This window comes from Danio rerio, chromosome 10 (genome assembly GCF_049306965.1).
Source record: "Danio rerio strain Tuebingen ecotype United States chromosome 10, GRCz12tu, whole genome shotgun sequence".
Classification (NCBI taxonomy): Eukaryota; Metazoa; Chordata; class Actinopteri; order Cypriniformes; family Danionidae; genus Danio; species Danio rerio.
The window spans coordinates 17,181,176-17,205,000 of NC_133185.1; the positions used below are offsets into that span (position 1 = coordinate 17,181,176).

The 23,825-nt window shown below is 34.4% G+C and overlaps 1 protein-coding gene across 7 annotated transcripts in view; it reads right to left on the minus strand.

The window, feature by feature from the left end:
* smad2 (SMAD family member 2) overlaps window positions 1-23,825 on the minus strand; it is a 59,029-nt gene that overhangs the window by 30,782 nt on the left and 4,422 nt on the right. For all 7 annotated transcript variants that reach the window (NM_131366.3, NM_001290015.1, XM_073913512.1 and 4 more), the window contains one exon: window positions 19,012-19,439. In NM_131366.3, the coding sequence (NP_571441.3) occupies window positions 19,012-19,250 (239 nt within the window). In that variant the 5' untranslated portion in view covers window positions 19,251-19,439. The remainder of the gene's footprint in view (window positions 1-19,011; window positions 19,440-23,825) is intronic.

Genomic DNA, 23,825 nt, shown 5'->3' on the forward strand with positions numbered 1-23,825 from the left:
TTCCAGTCTCATTCACTTCCATTCATTTTTAGACGTTGAAAACTTCTTGTTGCACTGCTTGATGTTGCAAACTGATATTTTCTTATTATATTATTCTACTTTGTCTGTATAGTAATGCAAACATTTGTTAGTAGAGCAAGTAGTTTGACCGTTTTCTGCCGTTTATTATTCCAAGTCATTTCTTCCATAGGCGACTGAATAGAAAAGTTCAAAAACAATCACGAAAATAGGCGCACTTCCTCATTTTAGAATAAGGTCAATACTTGGAAAAAAAAAAAAATACAAGATGGTTAAACTTTAAACATTTAAGACCTACAACACGATATTTAAGTAAATTTAAGACTAAGGTCTAAAATTTAGTTTTTGAAAAAGAAAACATTAAGACTTTTAGGTCCTGCGGAAACAGAAAAATTATTGACCGTTTACTCACCCTTAACTGGTTTTAAACCTTTTAGTTTCTTTATTGTGTTGAACACAAAGGATGTTCTGAAGGAAGCTAAAAACCTCAATAGTTCTAGTCCTCCAAATTTCTTGGTTTACGTTCAACAGAAAAAAAAAACTAAAACAGGTTTAAAAGAAGGGAATGATGAGTAAATTGCTAAATTTTCATTTTTGGATGAACTACTCCAAGTTTGTTTGGTTCATTTGTGAAATACAAATAAAGAATTTAATTAGTACTAAAACCTGATAAATATCTGTTCCTCTACTAAAATAAAAACAACTTTTTTTAAAAGTTAAAAACTGAAAAAAAAAAGGATCAAACACAGAAACTTAATGCGCAATAACAATTTTATATAGGCTATTTTAATATTTTAATCTATAACTGAATTTTTTTTAATTCATATGAACTTAGAGATCAAGTCATTACTTCAGATTTTACTATAGATTTGTGATATTTTATTTTTGCTCTTCAGTGTTTGGACTTTCAGCAGTGAAATTAAAACCACACTCAACTGAACTAAACTTCAACTCAAAACTAGGCAGATATTTCCATTTAGTAGAACTTCTATGCTAAGCTTTACATTGCAAAAGTGCTAAAAATAAAACACAAATTGAATTATATTAGCTGTGCTTTATGTGTGTGCAATTATCAACTTTCTGAAGCATCAAATATTAGACTTTGCGGCCATTTATCCTTTCAATATTACATACTATGTAATTAAAGTCTGAGATTTTAGTCTTCACTTCTATTCAGACAATGAATGAAACTCATTGGTTAAAGGTAGGAGTAAGTAATTGACAACAGTTTACCTTTAACGACCTTTTAAAACAAGTAACTAGTGTAGTGTTTGTATCAAGCTTGAAATTCAAAACAGGCACCCTAACGTTCCTGAGAGCAGCATTTATACAACGAACAACCCAAGCAACAATAAAAACACTTAAGCAGACAAAAGAAGCCTGTAAGAAAGAAAAGCCTCTAGGAGAACATTAACATTAGAGAGGCTACCCAAGCACCGCTTGTATCAATAACCCTCGACCTGTACACTCACCGCAACCTGATGTCAAAAGTTAATGAGACGACCCTGATGTCACGATGTCACCCGAGATATAGCACGAAACTTGCTCAGAGTATAACGTGTCCTTATTCCTTCAGGAGATTAAGATTTCATGATGCTCAGAGAACATGACCGATGGGGAGATTTGGTCAACAACAAACCAGAAAAGGTCTGCAGATTAAATTTGTTTACATTTCTAGATTGACGAAACTGGGATTAAAAACAGCAACTATCTTCAAATTTCCATGTTAAATTAATCCATCTATTTATAGCTGACTTCAAAAATATTATCCCTACTGTGAATTTTTTGTTCTTTGGTATTTTTCAAGTGATGTTTGACAGACCAAATATGCTTCTTATAATATATATTTTCTATTTTATTCTTTTATTTTTCAATAAACAGTATTTTCTATATCTTTTTTTCTTCTGGGTAAAGTCTTATCTCTCTTAGTTTGGTTGGATTAAAATTATTTGGAAAAAAAAATATATATATATGTATTAGTCCATCTTTATTTACTTCAACTGTACATGTTTTTCTATACAGAGAACATGCATTAAATCTAATCGTCTACTATAATGTTGATTCAAATTAATTGAGAAAATATTATACACTGCCTGACAGAAGTCTTGCAGGACTCCAAACTCCCCATGTTTAAGTCTAGTGACTGGGCTGGCCAATCCTGAAGCACCTTGACCTTCTTTGTTTTTAGGAAAGTTGATAAAGGCTGAAGTATAAAAAGGAGCGCTATCCTGCTGAAGAATTCGCCCTCTCCTGTGGTTTGTAACAAAATGGCCAGCACAAATGTCTGCCTAGCCTGATACCTCAGGCTGTTGATGTTGCCATTTAGTCTGCAGATCTTTTGCCCGTCCCCATACTGAATATAATCCTAAACCATGATTTTTCCGGTCACCATACTTGACTAATTTCTAAAAAAAAACTAAATAAATCTTTGGTCTATGACGGTTCCAGTCGACCTTCTGCAGTATTTTTGATGACTGGGATGCAGTTCAACAGATGATTCATCTAAAAAAATAAAATAAAATCTTTCTTCTGACACTTTTCCAAATGATCAACTAAAAGGCAGGTTATTATTTGTTGCTCTTACAACTGAGATCTACGACATGACTTTTGTCAGGTACACTACCTATATGAAAATATGTGTGAAAATGCTCCACTGTCAAAGCATAACATGCAATAATAGTGTAAATGGGTGTTTAAATTATTGAAAACCCACTGACTAATGAGTAAAACCTACTTCTTTAAAGGATTGTGGCATAGTTTAACTATTTAAAAAGAAGACTTTTCTTCTTCAGGGCTGCACTGTGAGCTTTAAACAAAGTCTTTTACATTTTAACAAATAAGCATTGTTAAAATGCGCCTGATACGCTTGTGTATAAACTATTGTTACAAAAATAATAAAGAAATATATTTGTATTGGGGTGTGTTTTTATTAGACAAAAAAAATGATAAATTGTAGCATATAGAGAGGAAAAATAAACCAACCAAGTTGTAGGAATCGACATTTAATTTGAGTTCAATACTTTTTAATCCATAATAACTTTATGGCAGAAAACCCATGTGATTTTCAAGATAGAAATTATATACACTATTCTGTCAGAAACACTAAAATCTAAGTGTTTTAAGTGATTGTGAACCACATTCATTTTGCAAGTTTCCAAGGACGCTTTAATAATTTGTAATTAATGTTTTAAAAAATTGACTTCTTCAGTGAAGATTAGAACAAACAATTACAAATAATAATAATAACAACAACAATCCATTAAAAACCCATTTCAGCCATAACAAATTTTTCTTTTCAGTCTTAGTTTGACCTTTAAAATAAGCGAGTTTCAAATGCCAGGCAGTGTTGGTGGAAAAACAAAGCAAGATTAAGAGCAGAGTGAACGTATATAAGAAACTATTAAAAGAAGTGAAACCACAAAGTTCACAAACTCACATGACCTGCTTTAAGGGGGGATGGGGGACTTCAGCTTCAACACCAGCAGATGAAGCATTTCTCAATACTCTCTTAAACACACACACACACATACACACTCACAATAGAAACCCGATTCTGTATTAACCCTCAAACTAACAATAGAGCAGATGGCCAATCACTGTGTGATATCAACAGAGGTGCAATCAAGCATGATAAGTGATAATTCATTACATTAGCAGGAATCCCATCAGTAATGCAAAATAACTGATGTAAACCTTAAAACAAATTGCCAAAAGTACACTTTTTGTCTTTGCTTGTATCCAAAATGCAATGGTGTATTATTTAAATAAAAAAGATGCATTTAACATTAGAACGAACTTCCAGTTTCTCATCATGGACCTCATCAGAAATCTAAAGATATCAAAACCAAGCTGAAAATGGGAATCCCAGTCCAGCATCACTGCTTGTTTGTGTCCCAGACAGATGACACACTTTTGGAGGGTATTAGCTCTTGTATCCTGGTGTGTGGAGACCCCATCATCCCTAACCACAGAGAGTCCATCTGCTGGCCACCGTCTACCAGCAATACTGCTATTATACAGTTGGCTTAAGATAAAAAGCAAAACGTTTTTGTTCTTATCCACCCTTAAAGTATCTCTTCTGTTCAGTACCAGGTGACTAACTAATAAAGACCAAGTGTTTACTCTTAAAATAAAAAAAGGTTTTGCAGGCTCTCCTTCAAAACGGCCCCCAGGCCAGGAAGGATTAAATCTGAAGCATCACAAAGGAAACCATATGTCTCAGTCAAATCTCAGGATGATTCCTGCAAATGAACATTCAATGAGTGTCCTGTTTCAGGCTGTTATTTGAACACGAGCCAAATGATCATCTTAGTCCCATGGAAGATGTTCAAACGAGGGATTTTTAAATGTTACATTATCATTTCTTTGTTCAGAAAAGATACCTTCTATGGTTAAAATTAACTTTACGATTGTCTTTTTTACTTAAGACTGTCCCAATCAAAGATTACAGAGTGTATTTTCATCCATTTGAAGCAAAAAAATAATAATAATTATAACAACAACAACAACAACAATAATTATATATAAATAAATAATAAATAAATAAATAAAATAGAAAAAAAAAAAAAAAACCTGCATCTGGTTGGTGCATTTTAACAATCCACTAGCGACTGGACATTTTTCAAAGAGTGAATGTCATTAACCTCTTGTATGTTGTTTTTATAATCAATTACTTATTAGTTTGGAACCACAACAACTCATTTATTAAAGTAGTAATTTAAAATGGGCCAATGTTGTTAAAATTTTACAAAACCCATATATGTGGCTGATGCATGATGGACAAACTTCTAAACTGCTAAATTTGTGAATCACCTTTTTGGGGTCATCCTTTACCCTCTCCAAAATCGTTACTTTTTGCTTTTGCTGCCCAACATAACATGGGCCAACAGTGTTAGTGTTAACTTTTTTTGATACCATTAGTGTTGTTGTTGTTGTTAATATAATAATAATAATAATAATAATAATAATAATAAATCAATGATTCATTTTTTAATATATGTTTGCTGTTTATTTAACAAGCTGACACAATTCTTGAGGGTTTTTTTGTTCTAACTGACAACTTAAACGTTTAAAGTTTAATCCACTTTAACTGTAAAAACTAATAAGTTAAATTCTGAAAGTTAATAAGATTCTGAAAAGTATGATAACCTTGGATAAAAATTTCATGATTTCGTGGTTTTTGTGATTACTGCACTAAAATATATTCTTTCTAAAGGTCTAAATTAAAAACAAAACTTCTTAGCCATTTCATCAATTTTAGTTTTAGAAACATTTAAAATATTTTGGGTGCAGTAGCTTAACATGTCAGGCTAAATAATTCAAATAAATTGACTTCTGCTGTCTTCCCTGGTTTCAAAAAAACAGATTTCTTTACAATTTAAAATGGCGTCTTTGGATCTCTTTTCTGCGGGAGATGAAAAAAACGTACGTAAAAATAGATAAAAATAGTACACATACGTTAAGTAACGGTATAGCAGAAAATTAAGGTTTTAAAACCTTGACTTTTCCAAGCCGCGGTATACCTTAAAAGTGGAACAACAAATCAATTGCATGGAACCTAGTTTTTTTTTTATTATTATTATTTGTTGCGCACACTAAAATGATTTCTGCTGCTTGTTTAAACTACTCATTTAAAATGGGCTGAATCAACACAATTCCTGAGTTGGCACCTGCCTTGTGTAGTTGTGCATTTATACTTCTGCATGCTGTTTGTATTGCTCTGCAATAACACTTCTGAAACACTAGCTGGCAGAAGGTTATGTTCATCAGTGTTGAGTTTCGTTGCAGGTATTTTGCTTTTTCTGAATGCTACAAGTAGCTAAAACTCGCTCATTCAGAGGGAGAAACTGGCAGAAGTGCAACAACTTCAATCATAAGATAAACACAAAACAATAGTTTCCATCTGGAGTTTCTTCACAGGACTTGACACTTGTAAACCCTCGCTTCATCGAGCTCACGGCTCTCAGCACCACCCATGCTCGTCACCACTACCAAGCAGACAAATCACAGAGGTTGTGCTACATGTCGTTGAGACATATAGTTACTTTTTTTGAGAGGTGTGCGTCAGCATCAGGCTATGCGAGGGTTACGAGACCACGCGAAGGCTGCGCCAGACCATACTAGGCATGGGACGATAACAGTTATCAAGGTATATCGTGGTTTGGAAGTCAATGTTTTAAAGTGCCAAAATTTTCGGTAATACTGTTACTAAGGTATGTGTACGATTTTTTATTACTATAGATAGACACCATCTATACTTAAATTTGTAAAAACAGTTAAAAAGTTAAGTTAATCAATTTGTGTTGGAAAAACATGAAGAAATTGTGTGAACCCAGCATGTTTTACAGTGCGTTTGCATTCAACAATTGCTGTTATTTATAAAAAGTTTCTTCTGATCAATTAACTTTCTATAGTTAAGATGCAGCCATTTATCAATTTGTAAAACCTCAGACAATTTTGTTAAAAAGGATAGTCCACCCAAAAGTAAAAACTGACTCACGATTTACTTTCCCTCGATTGGTTTAAACCTTATTTGAAGATTTTTTTTTAAGATAATATTGTGATGAGAGGCGGAAACTGATAAACGTTTGACATCCAAACACTATTGAAGTCAGTGTTTCCAGCTTTCATCAAAATATTCTTTGTGTTCAACAGAAGAACTAAAGTCAAACAAGTTCGAAACAAGTAATTGAAGGGATTTTGCATTTGGTGTGAACTAGTCACTTTAAATCCCAAAGTCTGCACTAAGAAAAGATCTTGTAAAGAAAACAAGGAAAAAAAGGGTACTTTATCTCAATTCTAAAGTCATTTCTCAGGCCAAATGAACGCTGGACGTTAGTTATTGTATGGAAAGCCAGACAGACAACAGAGTCTTCAAGTTACAATCGATAGTCTAGAAAAACCCACAGCGCCAGTCGGCTCCGTCCTCATAGAAAAACCCTCTTCTTACACTCCCTGAAAGCATCCGACAGATACACTATCAGCACTTCAATACAAAAGACCTGTGCTGATAGCAGAGCCTGCCGAGATCTTCAACAGGAAGTCAGGTCCAGACAGATACGGGTATGTTTACCCTTTAAACAAGACAAATGTAACAAGTAATGAAAAAGCACAGATATCAGCTATAATTTAATGCTGGCTAATACTATTTAGTTCTGGAGATGAGTTCATAGTTATTAAACGCATGACATACAACTTGATCTGCTTGGAAGATTTCAAGATCGACTTACTAAAAGACCTAATGGAAGGGCAAATTGTTAATACACTTCCTACATTTTATTTGAGATCACCTGCTCTGTTACTGGATAAATACCATAAAAGCCTCATTCACACTACAAGCAACTCTCAATGCGACCTTTCATTTCAACAGAGTGTAAGAACTTTGGGTTGACTTCTATCAATGCAAGCGACAGCAACTGTTGGCGACCAGGTGGGCGCATCGAGAGATGGGACAAAGTTGACAATCCTTCAACTTTGTGCAAATGAAGAGCAACTTTGAGCGTCAGCCAATCCGCTTGTTAAGTGTGACATCACGCGAAGCGGCTTTCGTGTTCAAGCGATCTATTCTACTGAATGAGGAATGACTCGTGAAATGGTAATAATAAATGTTTACAAAGCGATTTAATACTTTCTAAAATCGCAATCGCAATATATGTCCATGCCTAATATCTAATGGCCAGAAAGTGATTCATTTTTTTATAAATTAAATTGTTGGTTTTTGTGATGCAGCAAGCCCAGAGATTCTTGTGTACATTATGACTTTATAAATTAACTTTAATGTGTGATATGAATAAAAAGTGATCATAAACGAATTTCTCAACTCAAATGAGTGGCGGATTGGACCTGGAAACAGTATTACATACGTCACCAACACGTCACCACTTAACAAGCGGATAGGAACACCAGTAGAGCCCACTCGATCCTCTCTCAGCTTGCTCAGAGGGCGGTTTTATTTGTGCTGTATAAACCTACACACCACTGCGTTTGAAGCAGGTCGCCACCCAGAGCGACAGGCAGCTTCAAAGTAGGGATGTAACGATTAACCGATGATTGATGTTGTTTTCAAATACAATAAATCTGTAAATATTCAAATTTGCAGTGGCTCCCATTTATTTTTTGCTGGGTGCTCCTAAATTTTTTATTGTGCTCCTAAATTAAGTTGGGAGTGCCGGTGTTACCAAGTAAAAAAGTTAATTTCAAACTATGCATTTAACAAATACTTTTTTTATTTGTTTATTGTTCTGTAATTTATTTACAATTTAAAATTATTACTTGTATTTAAAAGTCAAAAATTTCACTTATTTTTAAGCACAAAAAGAGAAATGATCTATTGTTTGTTTTCAATATTATTATGTGCTGTATTGATTGCTTAATGAGCAGCAATTAACAACACTTTAAAGTTTTAGATTTTTCCAAACTAGTAGTGTTTTGAAATTAATGAATGCGTAACTGTGAAACCATGATTTTTTTTCAGACTATAATTGTACATCCAAAATTACAATCGATGCATCCCTACTACAAAGTCACTGCTAGTCTGAAAGAGGCAAAGGAGGACAATAGGGTGGTTTAACTTTGACTTTTGTTCTCTAGAAGCCACAATAAAAAAATTAATAAAAATAAAATAAAAATAAAATCATTAATTTAATTTGACTGCTTGTGCAATTTTCAGCTTTAATGCTGTATTCACACCAGATGCGGATGGAGCGTCAAGCTTGAGTGATTTACGTGTTAAGTCAATGCAAAAACGTGAATGGACATTCTGTGGCGGGATTTTCGCAAGTTGAGCGTTTTGTGCATTTGACAAGTTTGAAAATCTGAACATCTGAAAGTCTGAACTTCAGCGAACAATCATGCCACGATAACCAATCATGAGTTTGCTCTTGCAGAGGCGTGATTAAGACATAGCACCTGTTGTTGGTGTCCTGAGGGGGAATCCTCCTACTGACACCAGAGAACAGTACATCAAAGAGTCTGAAGCACCAATGAAAGCCTCCATCAAAGTACAGTTTCTTGAAAAGTTGATGAACTTGCATGCAACTTTGAAAGGATCTAGTGCACTCAGACACGGCGACGAACAAATCTACGTTGTTTTCAGCCTTCCTAAAGCACAGCTACTATCTCAATAAAATACATGCAGAGATCCCAGCCCATGACATGGATTTGCGTTTATTCTAAAGCGAATTTCACGTGCGAATGAATCAAGTAAACTCAAAATGTTCACACGTTCCATGTCTGGTGTAAATTAGACAGCATTAGACTAGCTATTACAGTACATGTGTGTGTGTGTGTGTGTGTGTGTGTATATGCATGCATGCATATATATATATATATATACATATATATATATATATATATACATATATATATATATATATATACATATATATATATATATATATACATATATATATATATATATATATATATATATATATATATATATATATATATATATATATATATATATATATATATATATATATAAATAAATTTTAAAAAACGCAAAGACAATCAACTTGGAATCGAACAGACTTCACGGCTCGAAATTGTGACCATTTTGGTCGCATATGCGCCCGAAATTTAAGCTATGCGACCTATTGGGAGCATTCGTGCGACTGCATGTAATGGTTGTAGTGCGACCTGTTTTGGTTAAAAAAATAATAATAATTAAAAATAAATAAATAAATAAATAAATAGGTCTTCCCTGCTGCTATATTGGTTCATATTAGCTGTCAATTACTCAAGACTTTCCGCTGTCAGTCGACAGGGAAGAAGCTTTTGTGACATCGGGGAATGCAAACGGATGAAGAGTGAAAAGAAAAGAGTGACTGCGTGTTCAGCCAACACAATCTCAGGGCAATTTGTAACTTTTTCACACGTTTCCTCGTGAGATCAGGTTGCAACACTGCAAATGTCCGCTAAAACACCATCGCCAAAGAAGCTTTCCTTTACTGAGTTTAAACTGATGCGGGTTATAACAAAGAACAGTATTGCGCCGGTGGTCATCAGGCAAAACCTGCTCTGCGCCCCTCGTATTGGGCCGGCTGACTCACATGCTTTTCCGCAAACACAGAAAAATGTAATTCAGCGCGTAACGAGGCTGAGTATTAAAACGACACGAACTGAAACCTAAACTTTTAAAAGTGAGACTCTTTTTTTCCCTTTCTTTTGTCCGTTCTTTCTTGAGGTGTATATTATTTTTCTATTTAATAACTGATGACTGCGTTGCAGCTTTCAGCATTGAATTGAATGATTTATTATATTATTTCATTTGTTTTGTAGCAGAAATATTATTTATTAAATTGACATGCATTTAAAAACAATAGTACAAAAATATTTCTTACTACAATGCTTCATTTGTGTTTGATGCAAACCATAAATTTATTTTTCATAAAGTAACAGTAGGACTTTATCTAGCAGATAATTTACATTAAAGCACAATCAAGGCAGCAAGATGATGAGAAATATAATTCATTATTAGTATTATTGTCATCATCATCATTGATATTTTATAATTATTCAACATTCATTTTGGAATAATTGCACAAATATTAAGTCATCCCAGCATTAGTTAGATAGATGTTCTGGGTTTTGTTAGTCCCAATTGATGTTGTTTTCAAATACAATAAATAACTTAATATACAACTTGTCAAATATATCATTCATTTTTGGTGGGCGCTCCTAAATTTTTTCTGGTGCTCCCAATTTTTTTCTGGTGCTACGAAATATTTCAGGTAGGGAGCACCGGTGCTACCAAGTAAGAAAGTTAATTTCGAGCCCTGGACTTGCAGAAGGTATCAGATCCTGCAGTCTGTAAAGATTCCTACTCCAATAACAAATTTCTCAAATTATCAGTTATGAAAAAACATGACAATATATTTAAATATTTTGAGTGGAACATCCCTAATAATCTTTTTTAATTCACAATAAGGTTACATTGAACAAGAAACAATTTACATTAGTTTATCTCATACATAATCAATTTAACACAAGGTTCTTTCCTTTATAGAAATTAATCTTCAATTCATCTACTATTTATTCTACACTTTTTATTAAACACGTTAAACGTAAACTTGTGAGGTAATTAATTAACAGGTTAACTTTGCAGGAAGGCTGAAAGGACAGTTTAGAAGTCTTTTGATGTTACTATCAAACATGACAACTGGTGAACACAAAGACTGATCCAGCCGTTCCCACCAGCTTCCAAGGTTAGGCAATAGATTAGCGGCAAAAAAACACAAAGAAAAGTTTCCCACCCTTAGAATCCACTCTCAAGGGAAGACAAAGCATTCTGGGTGACTTGGAAAGAATTTCTGAAGGTCTGACTCTGAATTCAAGCGGAGGAAAAATTATCTATTAAATCCTCTCTTTACCACTTTTAACTGGAGGGAGGTATAGATCTAACCTGTATTTACAGTAGGCGGCATGGTCCAAGAGGTTTTGCTGAGTGAACCTGATCAAGCATTAAGGCTTGAAGCCAAATCACACAGCATTTTCACAAGAATCCCTGCACAAGTTTGTGGGAAGCTTGTAGTCAGCAGAGCATTTGATAAATGACACAAAGAATCTGCGGATTTAAGATGTTCAAATCGATTAAAAAAGGATTCAATCTGTTCAGGACAAAGTATAATGTTGGTTTACCATTACAACAAGCTTGCATTATTGGTCTCAGCAACCCAGGAAATGTTTAAAGCCGATTTTATGCGATTATGTGCTTTATTCCAGAAATTCACACCAATATAAAAACTCTATATTGGATAGCAAGGAATGCTAGACCTCTACATTAGCATTAGATGATCTTTATCTTTTAAAAAATATATAATAATACATGGTATATTTACAAATATTGATGTGTTTGATTACATTAGTGTTGTAAAAGCGCTAAAAAAAAATGACTTTTGCTATTTGTAGAAACTATTTATTTTATTTGAGCTGAAACAAATTTTTGAGGTTTTTGGGGGACAACCTATTTGTTTTTCAATCCACTTAAATCTGTAAAAACTAATAAGATAATTTTTTCATGTTGTCCCAACACAAATCTATCGTGTGGATCCCAGCATTTTTAATGTAATGATCTGCACTGCAGGTTTTAAAGGCAGCTTTGCATTGCCACACAATATCATTAATGCATCTAGTTTTTATAGGTAGACATTTCTGATTGTGAATGTCTTTTTTGCATTGTAATGTTTTATTGGTTTCTGCATTAATCTTTAAAAAATAATTTCATTAATAAATTGTCCAAATAATCTGAGGAAAAAGTTGAAATAATTCTTTGTTTTAATTGAATATAAGATATTTGTCATAGGTGGGAAAAAAAGGTCCTTATTAAATTATTAAACACACGCTCAGAGGTAAATATACGACAGCTGTCACTGAAGTGACATCTTCTCAAAAGGTACATATTTGGACCTAAAGGTTTCATATTGGTACCTCAAAAGGTTTGGACCATTTTAATATGGCTATGTCTGGCCTATGAACTTTCCCGCTTGTTATCAAACTATTTCATAATTGTAATAAGAGGCGATTCAATCATAACTCAATATTAAAACAGCCATCATAACATTATCAATACGTGACTCACGCATGCATGTGTGTGTGTGTGTGTATGGATGAATGAGTGTATATATATATATATATATATATATATATATATATATATATATATATATATATATATATATATATATATATATATATATATATATATATATATATATATATATATATATATATTAGGGCTGTAACGATACACGATATGAAATCGCCACACTCAGATCTACGATCCTGTGTCGCGGTGTGATAAGGGAGAATCGTGACACACCCTGTGACTACCTTCCCAATAATGTCACACGTGCCTGCAAAAGTTGAGCTAATTAACAAATTTTTTCGTTCGACATTACGAGCACCGCTCCGTTTAAGCCCTCGCAATATTTAGCCGGGAAAGCTCGCATGGAGCTCTTAGTAAGGGGCCCTCTGAATGTGTCAGGAATATTAAAAACAAAACCAACTTAACCCTGTTTGACAAACGACAACGGCAGAAACATTGCCAATGCTGTCAAAGCGGCCGGATTTACATCGCATATACGATGATTTGCTCACACTGTTACTGTGGCTGCGCAGAGAGGGATGGGCGTTCACCAGATGCCCCGACTCCTCTGTAGAGTACGGAAAGTTGTCACGTTTTTTTACTGCAATGTTGACATGATGGTGTTTCTGAAGAATTTAACTCCCTTAAATCAAACGAGTTTGGTATTCTTAAGTGAAATAAGTTGTTTATTTGTTTAATCTTTACTTGATTTGTGGTTTGCAGCACAGGCATTAAGCCTCAGTGTGAAACACTAGCCAAAAGGTAGGTAACAGCAAAAACTTTTCTGTAACCGTGCTGTGCCCTTTCTGTTTGAACCATTGGGAGTGCTGACTGACAGGTGCGCGATGCGTGAGGTCAGGAAACCTGACGAAGCTTTCAGTTAAGATGAACACAGTTTCTATAGTTATACTTTATTTAGAGACAAAGGTATATGACTCTGCATATAATCACTCTATAGCTGCGTCCCAAATCGCATACTTATGCACTATTCTACGCCATTTTGTAGTATAAATAGTGTAAGTAGTGTGTTCACACTGAAAACTCTAAAAATAATAAGTGCACTTTAATAACCCGGATGATGCACTCATTCAGCTGCTAAAATGAAGTGTGGAATGATCGACACTTCACGCACTCAACGACCGCAGGTTTGCTTACGTAGTGGAAGGGGCGGAGCTATCGGACGCACATGTTGGATAACTTTATTTATTTTGGATGGTGAAAGCAAAATTCTCCTACGAGAGTGATTATAGCGCCTCCCGATGGTGAATGCGGCAATACTCACGGCAGGTAATATTTGATAATTCGGTTGTTTATTTCACTGATTTGGCGACCGTCAAACGTCATCAGGGAAACGGTTTGAATTTCCGCTTAGTAAAAAACCATTAGTGTGCCATTTGGGACAACACTACATACATATACTATTCTGTTGAGTGTGTAAGTGCATAAGTGCATAGTGCATGAGTGCATAGTGTATAGTGTGCCATTTGGGACGCAGCTTTTCTTGCTGGAGTTTATAGCAGTTTCGCTTTACTTCAGGACGCATTAATGCCGCTCTGAAGGTCTAATCGCTGTTTTAAGTTATCCAGAGCTGGATGAATGTACAAATCTTGAATATCACAATAGTATTAAATATTACAATTGTACCACAGACAGCAACACTTCTGCACAATCGATACCCAGCTGATTCAGTCATTTCATAAGAGAACCGCGCCTCTTCTTTTTTCCTTGTCAACATAAAGGCAGTGAGATGCGCCTTGTTTTTGGCCCCTTGTTCAACTGCAAGGCATACTTATTTTGCGGGACGATAACGTATAACCCGTGCCTACAGACACATTTGCCAAAGAAGCAAAATGGAAGAAGAATATTGCTGTTTGAAACAGACATGTTGATGCCAAACCAGTGCTGATGTTGACCTGGATCTGCGTAATAAACGCAACAAATAGGCTTTACCTTTTATTTTACAGCTTATAAAGCATGTATGCACATTAATGCAATATCATATTTAAACAACAAAACTGTTTACAAAAAGTCAACAAAGTCAACGCGCGTGTTGTTGTTGTCTTTTCATCATGCAGCGCGCGCTTGAACCGCGAGGGAGAGGAAACCATACATCAGGACATACTCTTTAAAATAATGATTTCTATTAAAAATGTAAAAGGTTTTGTGATTATAATAATAACGGCGGGGCATTAAATAAATGCATATTTTCCATAGAGCAAGCAATTTAAGGAGGTCAGCTGTTTTTATTTTTGACGGAAGAAAAAAATCATATGATTGGAAAAAACAGCCTATGCCAGTTGTTAAAAAGAATCAGTCAGTATTTTCATTTTGTAATATAAATTAATTATTTAAGTGAAAATAATTTAGGGCAGTCCTATTTATTTTATTCATTTTATTTAGATTATTCTGCTCTTCTGTGCTAAACACTGCAGGTGCGTGAAGATGCTCTGTTGTTCTGTTCCGCTATTAATATGCAGGCATTTAAAAATAAATCAGTATTTTAAAATGCAATATTTAATGTGTCAGACACAAAATGGACACGTCAATTTGTTTAATATAAAATTAATAGTAATCTGACCAGTTAACCGTTAATAACCGATTAATGAGCAGCGTTTGTCGGTTAGCAAAATTAATGAAATGAGCATCCCTAGTAGCCATTTAATTTACTTTTTCTATGTAAGAGAACTTGATTGAAAAAGAATTTTCAACATGCTTGAACCATCTACACAATGGAGTTTAGTTCTGTTTGGTATTTCAACAGTATTTTGTTACAAAGAAAATAGAAGTGATTAAGCTTTGGCTATTTATTTATTTTATATATGGCTATTTATATTGTTAATTTGCATAGTTAAAATTGTTCTTTGTTTAGTTTATAAAGATTTTTCAAATGTTATTTAATTAAAAAAAGTTTTAAAAATCTTTTTTTCCCACCCTCCAGGAAAAAAAAAAAATCGTGATACGAACCGAATCGTGGGTCAAAGATCGTGATACGAACCGAATCGTGGGTTTGGTGTATCGTTACAGCCTTAATATATATAAAATTTGCATGTTTTAAAAGGCATTTTATGAGCATTCACACAGAAAAAAAATGCACAATGTTTGTAACTTTAATAAGGAATTATTCCACTAAATTATTAATTTAAAGTAGACTATAGTGTTATTTTATTATTTTACATTTAATTATTCAATTTCTGTACCTGAATAGTATTGGACTTTCTGGAAAACCTTAAAGCATTGTTTATTTGACCTTTTCTTTGCTCTATTGAAATCATTTTTGCTTGGATTTTGTTTTTTTAATAGAGGATTCAAACCCTTACAAAATCACCAATCAATCTAAATGAAGGATTTCGCAATTATCTATCTATCTATCTATCTATCTATCTATCTATCTATCTATATTAAATAAATATGGCAACGTAAGATTTTTCCAATATCGTGCAGCCCTAATTTGTACCTAATATGTATTTGAAACATTTCAAGGAGTACATTTTTGTACTTTTTAGGTCCTGATATGTACCTTTAAGGTATAAGAACCCTTTAGATACAAATGTATACCATTGGAAAAGGCACGGCCCAAGTGACAGCTCTTGTACCTTTATTTCTGAGAATCCAAAAAATAATCCTAGTAAACACACAATTGCATATTTTTCTTATTGTTATAAATTTAATTTACACAATCTATGATTCATTAAGCCTCAGTTATAAATGCAGTGTATGGGTGTTTTTATTTAATACTGAATATTTAAAAGCAGAAATGTGACCCTTGTTTCATGCCTCCTTTTAACATCTTTTAAGGCCTTTACAAAGCAAATCCACCAATGCTTCTCTCAAATGCCACCAAAGGCCTAAAATGCAGATTTAATGCATTAGACTTTCAACAAAAACCTTGTGTATCTGTGACATATTAGGTTCAAACTATTGATATGTTGTGGCTCGGGGACAAAACCCATCCTCCAACATCCTATCCTTTCAGCATTCCTTAAAATAGCACTGAAATTCCAGCATTTGTCATGAGAAATGGAGTTAAAACAGCCTGATGGTTGATTTCGCAGACATTCACACAGCATGAGAAGCCTATATGCGAGTTTAGAAATGAAGGTGATGTGGAGCTGTACAGAATGACCTTAACCAAGTCAAGACAGATGGAGCAGAAATCATTCAAAGAAACAAAGGGGAGTAATGCTGATAGAATCACAAGCGTAGACGCAACTCAGCGTCATTCCTTCACCTTCACTCTCGACGCAACACATGCAATGATATGGTTAAGGTTACCTTGAAAATTAAATAGAAGCCTGTCTGATTCATTAGAGGACTTATGAGAATTTATAATATGATGAAGACTCCACTTTAAGGGTAGTAAATTTAAAAGCAAATAGTTTTATTTACTTGTTTTATTTACTTGTAACTTTGTGCTAACGTCATTGAAACTTGAGAGGGGGAAATAAAAACACAGCTAGGGGTGTGCGATACTGACACCTATATTTTGAGACCTTTTTTCAGTAGTGATAATTTGATGATTAGATGCTACTTTGGCTGGTTTAGATCTCATATAAATCCATAAAGTCATTGACTGAATGGTTTATTCAAATGATTCGATTAAAAAGGCAGATTACTTTAGGATGACGCAAGTTACTGTCTTTGTGAAGGGTTAATTGAATCATTCACTTGCTTAAAGTCTGCGAAAAATTAAAATTTTGTCATGCTCTTGAGTTGTGAAGACACATTTTTAGTCTTAAGTGAACAAATAATTCACTGAAAAAACATTTGTGTTCTTTGTGGTAATATTTCAAAACAAAATCTGACCGTTTGCTTTCACTCTCCAATGGCAGTCTTAGTGACATCAGTTTGGTGGCAATATATGCTCAGCCACACACCTCAAACTGTTAGTTTGTCAGTGGAAAATGAGAGAAGGAGCTCAAAAATAAAACCCCACCCCCAACTAAATATTCAGTTTCTGTTAAAAATGCGTCATCATACTAAGATAACAATCCGCGGCAACTTCTGGCTCACATAGACTTTAAATAATATATAAACAGATTGATCCAAGAATGAAACACTGGTGATTTATGTTACATAATCTACAGCCAAAATTACATTATTGGGGGCTTCTACCAAAATTCACGTTTAATAAGCATATTAGTAATTTAAATATGATAATAAATTGTTGTTGATTTGATTTACCAATTTATTTGTTTTTATGCTTGAAAACCCCCTTTCGTCTTTGACCCATACATCCATAAACTTTACGGTTTTAGGCCCTGTCCACATGAACATGGGTATTTTTAAAACCACACCTTTTCTATGGGGTTTAGCAGTTTGTTCACAAAAAAAAAAATCCAGGTTTTTTTTTTTAAAACTCCAGGTACAATGTGGTTGTGTGGACGCTAAAGCTTTTAAAGGTTTTAGCCTCATGACGTCAGCGTGCACAGCATTTTCTCTTCTTTGATTGGCCAGCAAGGCTGGGTTTACTCCAAACACGGAGTACATGAATAAGGCAAATTCTGCAAATTCGCACAACCTCGCATATTCCGTATTGTTTAACTGTGGGATGGTAATCCACCTCTGTGACCTGTTTGCATTGACTAGAATGCAATTTACTCACAAAATAAACTTAATTCCTCATTTGACATAAACTCAGTTTAAAAGTGTCATTATCATCACTTGTTGGTTCAGCATGCCCATAACATGCATTACAGTGTTTTTGCATTTTCATGGTGGACAAAGATTATTATTTTTTTCTATAAAAAGTGTTTATAAAAATACCTGTGTGGACATGACCTTAGTGTACTCATAGGAAGTTACATACAAAACTATTGACATTATTCTTATCATAAGAGCAAGCCATTGGAATTTTTTTTGGCTCGAGACTACCAGTTTCATTCACTTCCATCAATTTCTAAAAGTTAAAACGGTTCACTTTGCTGCTTCATGTTGCAAATTTACTATTATTATTTTATTCTACTTTTTATGTATAGTCATGAACACTTGTTTGAAGAGCAATTAGTTTGACCGTTTTCTGCCGTTTCCTAGTTATTTCTCCTATAGGCAACTGAATCTGAAGTACTAAAACAAAAATCACAAAAACGAACGCACTTCTGCATTGCAGAATACCACATCTTAGAATAACTAAAAACATGTTGTGCTATTATATCCTACTTTGTATTGATAGGTCATTCTAACTGCATTCTAGTAGGCTTTAATAAACATTAAAGGATTTTGGAGTCAAGATTTTCAGCTTGCATATCATTAAAACACTTAACATTTTATCATAACCAAAAACAATTCAAATAAATCACACACCCCTAACTATTAACTATTTATTACTATTAATTTCTGCTTTTGTCCACACATTTAAGACGACATTGACCTAAAAGCATGAATGCGGGCAGCTTTTTGCGTTGGCGTACCTGGGAATGGTGACACACTTGGTGTTGCGGTTTTGTGTGGTGATGGCCTTCTCCAGCTCGTCCAGTTGGCCAGTTTTCTTCAACTTCTTTACCAGGCTTTTGACTGCCTTCTCGCACCACTTCTCCTCCTGGCCGTTTTGCTCTCCACCACCTCCTGCTCCGCTTGAACCACTAGCAGACTTCTTCCAACCCAGCAGACGTTTCACCACGGGCGGAGTGAAAGGCAAGATGGAGGACATGTTTTTTTTTTTCTTGGGGTGTCCGATGAGCGGTCAGTCTGGGCAGGTGGAGTTAGAGAGACAGATGGAGGCTAGGAGAATGGGGAGGAACAGACCCAAAGTTCCTAACTGGGTCTCTGGGCTGATTATGAGGGGGCAGGGGGCATAGATGTTTAGGAAACAGGAGAGGAAAGGGGGGTGAGGGGTTACCTGAGTGGAGAAAAGCAGAAATTAGGATGAGTTGATGGCAGACACAAAACTCCTTTTGTTGGCCATAATAAAAGAAAATAATAAATAAATAAATCCATTTTGGTTGAGTTTACTCATTTTAGGGGCTTGTTTTCAAGACAGTAAAAAAATTAGTACTTATTCATGCTTGTCTGAACATTCAACAGAACTTAAAAAGGTGGTTCAGAGTGTATTTTTAAGGCTTATTTATAAGACGCAAATGCAACATGTGCTTATGCTTCATTTGTGAAAAATCAAGCTATTTTTCCATGCATCTTTAACTTTATACAGCAACTCAGCTAACATGAAAACGACTGTAATATTTCCTAGTTCCTTAAAAAGCCCCACCCTCAAGAGACTCTGATTGGTCAGCTAACATATTGTGCTGTGAATCTTGGATTGGCTCCATGTCATCAGAAAAGTCTCTGCTATAACATTATAGCGCATCTGGCCATGCCCATTCGCTGCATGAGGTGTATGCTCGTAACCTGAAGGATTTATGACCCCTAATTTGGATGTATTTTTTAGTAGTCTCCAAATTTCATTCGCTGTATGCTCTGCTAAGCTAACTCTGTAAAAGCCAATGGCTGTTTCCCAAAATGCGTTCTTCAGCGGTCTTGCGTCCTCGTGTTTTCATGTAACGTCATCATCAGCTGCCTAAGGTCAGGTCCAATACTCAAGACCGCAAGTACGGAGGACGCGTGAAACTTCCCGGATGTGATCTTGATAGAGGACGCACCGATGCAGACTTGAGCACCGAACTCGCTCTAAGACATTGCGACTGTGGGAAGCACTTTATTTAGATTTATTATTAAAGTACAAAGATACAAGTTATTTACCTCAGGAGTTTCCCTAAATGAAACGGTGAGAGTAGACATTACCATGAAGATCTTAATAAAGGAATAAACATATTAAGGGTGTTTGTTTGCTAAAATTCGTAGTAAAAGCTGTTTTATTTAAATCGTGCAGAGTATATTTATAACGTTTTTATGCAAGAAATGTATTTTGAAAAGGGAAAAACAATAAATCGTTGTATAAATGCTGTAATGTCTAAATAATTTACCATTTAAAATGTGTAAAGGTCATGTGACCATAAGGTAGAACGCAGCATCTCATTTCTCAAAGGACGCGTTCTCTGCCCTCGCGGTCTCCTGAGTTTGTTCTTTCAAGGACACCTGGCAAGACCGGTCTCCACAAGAACGAAAGTCCGTTCTCTTCGTTCTTGGAATTGAGAAACAGCCAACGTCTCCCTTTCCATTGTCTTACATTCAGAGATGTTATTTATGTTCACGCAGCTACGTTACACATCAACTTAAGTTTCAAATATGAGATCGTAGTGTAGAGCTGCACGATTAATCGAAAAAATGTCGCAATCTCAATTCGACCCCCTAAACGATCTTAATCCAGCACTTTTACGATTCTGCCAATCATATTTTCAATGTCAGGAGAGAAGCTAAAGCGGTCGCAGAAGTTTTCACGTAGTTTTACATACATTGCTCAGCAACATGGACATCTCTAAAAGTGTCACATACTGTATTTATAAGGTATAATTCAACCAAAAATGTTATTTCTGTCTTTATGTAATGATGTATTTGCGGCTGCGAAATCACACGTAACGCAAGCTGCGGTGAGCGGTTACCACAGAGAGTACGGCACGCGCCTGTGAATGATGCCTACTTTAGTGAACAGAACTTGCATAGGATGTAAATAAAAGGTAATAAAGTTGTAAATAACATTCGGTTTATTGCACAGAATGATCATTTAGGAGCCGCACGAGAAGTATGAACCGCACTTAGCAGTCAAAATGAAAGAGCACGCACATCATTTAAATAATATAATCGCATTTTAGAGTTATTACGACAAGCATTTAATATGTTTTTCTTTCTTAGCAATCACAAAGTGTTGTGCATGAAATTAATTTTTAACAGTGTTAGTATAACTATTCTAGCCAATGTAATGTTGAATATTATGCATGAGGGAATCTGATAATGACAAATGTCTGATTTTACCAGTAGAATAAAATGGTCTAATAATGTTGTCAGTGACAGATTGCAAGTATACATCTCATATTTCATCTCAAACATAATAATTCTAATTAAGTCTATTCAAAATTGAGCATTTTAACCACCAGTAGAACTGCATTTAATATTATTATTATTGTGGTTTTACCATATGTTACAGAAATAAAAATAAGAACAGCCCACTCATTAACCTTTATTTTACATCTACAGAATAGTGAGAAAATAGGGATCTTTATTTTAAGCAAAAGAATCACGATTCTCATTTTAGCCAGAAATGTGCTGCTCTATCGTAGTGGACCACCCCTTTGAGAGGTTAAAATAAGCAGTTCTTTTACAACTATGAATTTGAATTAGAAGTTGAGCAAATATATTGCATTTCGTTCCTAATGATAATTACAACACTGCCTTTATAATATGCTAATTCATCACATTTGTAATGTGGAGAGAGGTGCACCACAACAAAAAGCGCAACAACTTCACTTGAATTTACCTCTAAAATGTACTGTAATTATAATATTTTACGCCATTATTATTTTGGCAATATTTCCAAAAATCTGCTTATTAAGTGTGAAGTCACACAAAGCATCTTCCAGGTCCTATCGCTCTTTCAAACTGTATAGAGAGGCTTAACAAATGGTAATAACAAACGTTTACAAAGCACTGTAAAACTTTTCAAAATCACGACTGCAATATATACATCCATGCCTAATAAGATCCAATGGCCAAAAAGTGATAATTTTTTTATAAATTGCTAAAATATTGGTGTCTGTGATGCAGCAAATGCAGAGAGACTGCTGTGTACACCATGATTTCGTATAAAATCCACTTTAATGTGTGTAAGTGATAAAGTTATTTTCTTAATTCAAATGAGTAGCAGTTTAGAATCAGAACCAGTATCCCATACATCACCACTTAACAAGCGGATATCATATTGCATCAAGATTACAGTTGGCAAAAACAAAATTCATAAAAAATTGGTAAAGCTATGGTTTAAAATTGTACTTAACGGCTTATTTTTGCCAATTCCATTATATTCATTCATTCATTGTTTTATTGGTTTAGAGCCTTTATTAATCTGGGGTTGCCACAAGGGAATGAACCGCCAACGTATCCAGCCTGTTTCATGCAGCAGATGCCTTTCCAGCCACAACCCAACACCAGGAAACATCCATACACTTTAACATTCACACTCATACACTACAGCTAATTTTGTTCATCCAATTTACCTATGGCGCAAGTCTTTGGACTGTGGGGGAAACCGGAGCAGCTGGAAACTCACTGCAATAATGGTCACCCTAATTCTATTATATATTTTGCTATATTTTTTGCTTGCTTTGTGTTTTCCCTCTTTGCAAGCTTTTATTTGAAACAAATGTATCGGTCTCTTTGATCATAATAATGCCTCATTGAAGAACAAGTATAACAGATTTTCTTTTTCAAAAAACTTTTTTTACAGGTTAGGTAACTAATGTTAATTGTTGACCAATTGTGCATTAAAAAAAGATCATTATGTTTCCAATGTGGTATTAGTAAAGCAGAAATTAGTCCAATAAATTTTGGAAGTGACTGAACTCATTGTCAAATTTAAAGAATGCAAGCTTGTCCTATTTAAAGTGTTTTTCTCCACATAATAAGTCTACGCAGAAAAAAAGATGAATATTGCCAGCCCGTAAACATGAGGAAGTGGAAGTAAAACATCCTGATGACGACTTTGGTCAGGCTTACAAAATACCCTTACTCTGGGTGCTATTTATTATAATAGAAATGACAAGCAATAAATAAAAAATATATATAATAATAATAATAATAAAATATAGTGTTCTGCTTGCCAGGCCAGTAGATGACAACACTGAAACTTCGAAAGTGGTTTACGCCACTACACACATGGTCCTGTAGTTGTTGTTGTTATGGTCTTTAAATATTCACATGCAGTTTTCGCAAAATTGTATTTTTTGTAGTTTATATCTATATAACAATATTGTTTTAAAAGCATGTACTTTCAAATCCATTTGCAAAGATCTGTATTTTATGGCTCCCAATACATTGCAAATACGAATGGCAAAATTGCATGAAGTGTAAAGGCCACACACTTTTCTTTGCTAGTCAAAAATTCACTTCAATTCGAAAGAAAAATTACTTTTGGGAAATGCTCACCCTTTTTAGTCAAAGATGCTTTAAGTTTCAAATGAAATATTGCAAGATTTCCCATATTTGGTGTAGAAATTAGGGCTTCCTAATATTGGAAAAATTTCACATTGAAATATTTTTTTATTCTGCGATTTACATTTCAATATGAATACAATTTCACTAGAGCTGAATAAATGTTTGTAAAGAATTTATAATTTTA